This window comes from Trichechus manatus, unplaced genomic scaffold (assembly GCF_000243295.1).
Source record: "Trichechus manatus latirostris isolate Lorelei unplaced genomic scaffold, TriManLat1.0 scaffold00030, whole genome shotgun sequence".
In the NCBI taxonomy this organism is placed as follows: Eukaryota; Metazoa; Chordata; class Mammalia; order Sirenia; family Trichechidae; genus Trichechus; species Trichechus manatus.
In genome coordinates, this window is record NW_004443966.1 from 3,218,479 (window position 1) to 3,224,984 (window position 6,506).

Genomic DNA, 6,506 nt, shown 5'->3' on the forward strand with positions numbered 1-6,506 from the left:
CCTGGCCCTGTCCTGTCCCGCCTGGCCCTGTCCTGTCCCGCCTGGCCCTGTCCTGTCCCTCCTGGCCCTGTCCTGTCCCGCCTGGTCCTGTCCTGTCCCGTCCCTCCTGGCCCTGTCCCGTCCCTCCTGGCCCTGTCCAGACCCACCTGGCCCATGTTATAAACGCGAGCCTCCACCCTGAAGGGTGGGAACATTTGCTCCCTGTTGCTAAAGTCAGGGGCAGAGCAGTTAAGTCCACGTGCTTGATGTACATGATGGGATGAGACCCATCCTCTGTCTCCATGTTGGTGACGAGCAGCCGGTCCAGGACCGGGAACCATGTCCCCTCTTGTTTCAGCAGACTTAAGAAGTTCCCGAGTAAAGTGCTGGACGACATTGATGACGATGATGACCTCAGCACCGATGGGGGGAGTCTCTACGAGGCACCGCTGAGCTACACCTTCCCCAAGGACAGCACCGCCATCAGCCAGCTCTGAGTCCACTTCTGGGGGCGGAGCGTCTGTCTGGAGAGGAGACCGTGGCCTCCTCGTCACACGATGCGCCATTCCTCCACGTGCTTTCCTGCCTGGGAGCCCTGAGTTAGACAGGCGGTTAGTGCCTCGTAGAATGTTGACAAGTCTGGGAGCTAGGAGCCACTGCCCACTGGGGTGTTGGGGAAAATGTAGTTGGTAGGGCGATGCCTCCGTTCTGTCCAGCTGTCTGCCGCCACCTGCTCCTGCCCCCTTCTCTCCACCCTTGCCAAGAAGAAGGTCCCAAAGTGCTAGTTGCTGGTTACCAGCCATTGTGCGGGGAGACAGGGTGTAAATATTTTCAACCAGACATTCTCACGGACTGCTGCTGTTCCATTTCGGAAGGCTGCTGAGGCTTGGTAGGGTGGTTTGTGAAGTTCACACATCTACACTGAGTATTACTTTTTAAAATATGAAGCTACTAGTTTTAAGTGTTAAGGAGCAGAGGTAAGAGAGAGAAGGTAGAATAAAGGCCGTTCTGGAACGCAGAGTTGGAAAGAATGAATCGTCTCTGAGATGATGGATAGTTAATGCCGAGAATAGAAGGGCAGGTGGTCCTGGCAGGCAGCTGGCCGACAGGGAGAGCAAGCGAGAGGTCACTGTCTTCGGGCTGCAGCGTGGCCTCGGTTGCTTGTGTTCTCTAGAACTTGTTATAATTTCTGCACCAGGCTCAGATTCGTTGCTAATCACTAATTGCAATTTCTTTTACGCAGGCAGGGTGAGGGGACTTGTAAGTAAGGTTTCAAACAAATGATGTGGTTTCTGGAAAGGTGGAGCCCCCTTGTCATTTCTTCTGGGTCCCTCCTCCCACACCAGCCCTCCAGACTCTGCTGTCTGGGCCCTGGGTGAGGTGGTGTGGGTGAGGGCGGGGGGGCGGAGAGTATGGGGGGCTTGGTTCAGAGGCTCAAGTGTGAGGAAGAGGCGGGGAGTATCTAGTAAGGTCCTGGGAGAAAGGAGAGGGGGAGAAGTAAGCTGGTGTGTGGGAACGTGGGGCTGGGCGTAAGACGGAAGACAGAGAAGGTCGCGGAAGGTGGGGAGATGTCTGGACGAGAGGAGGATTGAGCAGGATGTAAGATTTGTGTCAGGGAAGGGAGGAAAGAAACAGGTCAGGTAGAGGTGTGTCTGTGCAAACTGAAAGGCTCCTGGCTTCCTAGGACAAAGGGACATTGGCCAGCACCAGGTATGAGGTGACTGGGAGGGGCTGGAGTCTGGGGGCAAAGCTGCAAGGCTAGGGCAGAACTACAGGGGACGCATGGCATTGGGAAGGTGCGGGGTGCCCCACAACCTCCTCAGGACCTACCTGGTCTCACCTTGGACCTTGATAGTCCCTAGCCACGCCCACTCAGCAGTCCCAGCTGAGCCTCCCGGGGCAGGGCGTGGGGCAGGCGGCTCAGCAGAGCCGTGGCCAGGGAGGAGCCCTGTGTGCTGTGTGCGTCTGTCTGGGCAGAGGTGACAGTGTTCAGCTGCTTTAACAGTGTCCCCAAGTGTCCCGATGATGGAGGCCTGTGGACCAGAGAGCTCCATGACAGCCACCACAGGGGACAGAGATCTCAGTCCTTACCTGCCCGAGAGCACAAAGAGCCCACCCAACAGGACTGAGTGATCAGCCCACTTTGAGGGCAGGTATCACAGCACCCACAGATGAGGGCTCTGGAGCAGGAGAGCCAAGCCTTCCTCCACCTCTGCTGGGGTCCCTTGTCACCCCTGTCATAGCTGGGGCGTGGTGTTTGCCTCTCTTCACTTACTTGGAATGTGGAGAGAGTTCTTTTAGCCTTTCATTCAGTTAAAACCAAACCCATTGCCGTCGAGTTGATTCCGACTCCTAGTGACCCTATAGGACAGAGTAGAACTGCCCCCTAGGGTTTCCAAGGCTGTACTCCTTACGGGGGCAGACTGCTGCATCTGCCTCCCGTTCACTCACTTAGCAAAGGTTTACTGAGCACCTACTATGTGTCAGGCACAATCCTTTGCACTGAGAACACAGCAGTGTATAAAACAGATAACAATTCCTCCCACCCTGGAGCTTGGCCAGGGGAATGGGGGGTGATAGACAATCATACCAGTTGACGCAGAGGCTGTACATCCCCGTACCCGGCCCTGGAGCCCCTCTGTCCTCCTGGGGACATGAAAAGCCTGTGGTTGGTGGCCTGGCTCTCTGGAACTCACGGGGGTTCTTCTGTTCCTTACATGTTCTTTACTTCCCTGCCGCTTCCGCCATCGTTAGGTATTTGCTGATAAGCCTGCCTGGAAATGCCTCGGCCCTCTCATAACTAGAGAATTGAGACCAGAAAGGCCAGCAGGCCCAAGAACTTTGGGAATGAGTGAGAAAATAGCCGCCCCTCATTCTGGCCAATTCCTTCTGGTAGCTGTGAGGCTCCAAGAAGCAAAACTGTTCACGCAAAGACAACAGCAGTCGCCGTTCAGAAGAGGTGCATCCTAGCCTTAAGAATGCTGTCATTGTTAGCTGCCGCCCAGTCGTCCCGACTCTTGGTGACCTCGTGTACAATGGAACCAAAACTGCCGGTCCTGCACCATCCCCATGATAGGTCGCCGCTCAGACTGTTGTGACCCATATAGGGCTCTTGTTGGCTGATTCTCGGAAGTAGATCGCCAGGCCTTTCTTCCTGTTCCGTCTTAGTCTGGAAGCTCTGCTGAAACCTGTTCAGCATCCTGGGAACATGCACGCCTCCACTGACAGACGGGCCATGGCTGCACTTGAACTGCATTGGGCGGGAATCGAACCTGGGTCTCCTGCACGGACACGCTGTTTTAAATGTTAGAGAACGTGCCATCTCACGTTGTCATGGAGTTGGCAGTGAGCGGGTGGGAAGAACACTGGGCTGGGAGGTGTTTCCAGGTGCCGGCTCATCTGTTTACCCTGCTGGCCTTGGCAGGATATTCGCTGTCAGAGCTTGGGGGCAAAACCATGATTGGTGCCAAAGGTCCTTCCCGTCTTAACATGCTACCATTCTTTGATTTTATAATATAAATATATATATATATATTCTCCCCCACCCCCGTTTACTGCTTTAAGAACTAACCCTGCTCAAGAGTTTGTCATTAGCTAGCTTAAAAAGAAATCTATTTTGTTTAAAAAAACATACCTGGCCAAACTCTGTGCTGAGGAGACAGTCATCGTTTATCTTTTCTGATTCTTTTTTCTTGCTTTGTCGTTCTGCAGTACCACTGGGCTCCTTCTGTTGGGGTTTTGTGTTCAGGTATGGGTTAGTTGCCCTGGTTTGTCGTGGGGGGACTTTCTCACTGCAGCCGCCTACGTGCAAGCGAGCACCTGTATAAAGCAAGCTGCCTTTCAATAAACAGCGTCACCTGACTGGAATCTCGCCTCCCGCCATTTTGACTCCCTTGCTTACTCCAGAGCGTGGTCCCCTCTTCTCCAAGAAACTGCCAAGGTGAATGGCTGGAAGCTGCCTGAGGAAGTGGAACTCGGTGGGACTCCAGCCCCAGGGATAGCTCGGTGGTGAAAACTGAGAGAATTAATGGATGGTTGTGATGTTCTGAGAAATCCAAACTGCCCGTTTCTGGAAAACAGGAAAAGGGGACTTGTGTTAAATGTTAATAATGAAGACTAAACAGACACCCCTGTCTGTTCCTTGTTCCTAAACTAAAATGGGTTCTCGGTTCTTCTGTAATTACAGTTCACACATACTCTTTCTTGATGTTACAGCAGGTCCACAGTCTCCATTTTACAGGAAACCCAAGCTACTTCTCTGCTGACGGGGCACATGCTGACCATTCTGGATGCCCTCATATCCACTCTCTGCCCTGCTCAGAGCATCTGGCGGCTGATCCCAACAGACCCCCGGGTTCCCTCTGTTGGGTGCAGGCAGTGGGAGCAGCCAGCAATCTGAGCATCCCCAGCCCTATTGCTTCTTCCTTTGTGCCTCGTATCCAACAGTGGTTCTGGTCAGGCCGGCGCCTCCGTGGCCTCGGCTCTTGGGACACTTGGGTGACCTTCCCTCCTGTCCTGTGCCTCCAGGTCTAAAGGTAGAAGTGGCTGCCTGCTCTGTTCTCTCTGGGTGCCTCGACAGGCCGATGGGTTCCCTCAACACTACCTGCGCTCTCGTGCAGCCCCAAGTCGGAGGCCCTTTGAGCCGGCAGAGTCGGATGCTGTTTCCTGCCGAGACCTGACTGGTGTGGCCACAGAGAGGCCTGGAGCATAGGGCTCCAGGCCCTGAGCTACATCAGCCCCTGTTCACCCAACCACGCCAGAGTCACCGACTCCCCCTATTTTAACTAAAATGAGCATCTCAAATATAAATGAGGTTTTCTAATTTTAATCAGTTCTCAAGGGCTTTGCATAAATTGTTTTGCCTTTTTTAAAGGTCATGTTTATTGATATATAATCTACATATAGTAAAAGCCGCCATGTTTGGTATTATTTGCTTTTGAAACTGTATTTCAAACCAAACCTGTTGCCATCGAGTCGATTCCAACTCATATCAAGCCTATGGCGACCCTATAGGACAGAGCGGAACTGCCCCATAGGGTTTCCAAGGAGTGACTGGTGGATTCGAAATGCCAACCTTTTGTTCAGCAGACGAGCCCCTAACCACTGTGCCACCAGGGCTCCTGAGACTATTTGAGCGTGTGGTATTTGGCCTCTTGGCCAGCGTCCTCAGGGTGGGAGCTAGACATCCTGAGGGTGGTAGTTACCACCTCTCCCTCAGGCCTACAGAGGAATGTGACTGAGGAGGTGCAGAGCCTCTCGGCCAGCATCCTCAGGGTGGGAACTAGACATCCTGAGGGCGGTAGTTACTACCTCTTCCTCAGGTCTACGGAGGAATGTGACTGAGGAGGCACCGAGCCGAGAGGTCCCTCCAGGCCCACAGCTCGTTTCCTCTGCGTGCTTGGCCTTCCTCCTTTGAACCCGGGGATAGTTGTAGTGATCCTGTCTTTGTTGGAAGACTGTAATTAGCCAGAACTTTTTCTGTTCTAAATTTTCAAATGACAGGAGCAAAGGACACAACAGCAAGTTCTTATCAGAGGCTTAACTGCTAAAAAGCCTCAAATTCCAGGCTTTGCCCAGGGATCAGCAGCCTCGGGCCTGCTCACAGACCTGCTGAGGACACGGTGACCTGAGGCCCAGTCCAGGCCTCCATCAGCGAAGAGTTGGAGTGAGGAGCTGTGCCAGGGCAGTTCAGAAAGGATTCAGCAATAATAATACCTATTGTGTGCGCAACTTTGCAGAATCTCGCTTGGTCTCCTAACAGATTGTTGGCAACTTCTTGAGGACATGGGCGTGATTCCAGAGTTTTGCTGATTAAACAAAATTAAACAATGTTATGAGAAAGGCAAGAACTTTGTAGATGAGGAATCTGAGTTCTGGGGAAGGTGAGCATTTTGCCACAGGTCAAACGTGGAGTGCGTAGCCAGCCCGTGAGAAGAACCTGGCACTGTAGGCCAGGGCCTGCGGCAGGTGCAAGGCTTAAGCCACAGTCTAGGACCTTGAAGAGTTCCCAGAAGAGTTCCCAGTGTCATTAGAAAAATGGGGACCGTTGGCGGGAACAACCGAAACGTCCATCAACACGACTGGACAAAATGTAGCACATGCACACAATGGGGGGCCCTGGGGGCACAGTGGTTAAGAGCTCAGGCTACGACCCAAAGGTCAGCAGTTTGAATCCACCAGCCCTCCTTGGAAACCCAGTGGGGGCAGTTCCACTCTGTCCTATAGGGTCGCTGTGGGTCAGAATTGACTCGACAGCACCGGGTTCTTTTTTTTTTTCTTTACACGCGATGGAATACTACTCAACCACAGAGAGAAATGAAGTTCTGTCGCATATGCCACAACGTAGGTGAACCTTGGAAACAGCATGCTGGGTGGAAGAAGTCTGCTGCACAAGGACAACTGCTGTATGATCTCACATAAAATAAGCAAATGCCTAGAAACCAAAGATTGTCCGTGGTTACCAGGCGCAGGAGGGAGGGGGAAAGGGGAGATTTTTGTGGAGGGAGCATTGAGTTTCTGTGAATGGA

The 6,506-nt window shown here is 53.0% G+C and overlaps 1 protein-coding gene across 3 annotated transcripts in view; it reads left to right on the forward strand.

Moving 5' to 3' along the window:
* CGNL1 (cingulin like 1) overlaps positions 1-2,867 on the forward strand; it is a 180,538-nt gene extending 177,671 nt beyond the window's left edge. For all 3 annotated transcript variants that reach the window (XM_023729667.1, XM_023729668.1, XM_023729669.1), the window contains one exon: positions 341-2,867. In XM_023729667.1, the coding sequence (XP_023585435.1) occupies positions 341-476 (136 nt within the window). In that variant the 3' untranslated portion in view covers positions 477-2,867. The remainder of the gene's footprint in view (positions 1-340) is intronic.
* Positions 2,868-6,506: the final 3,639 nt, after the last annotated feature.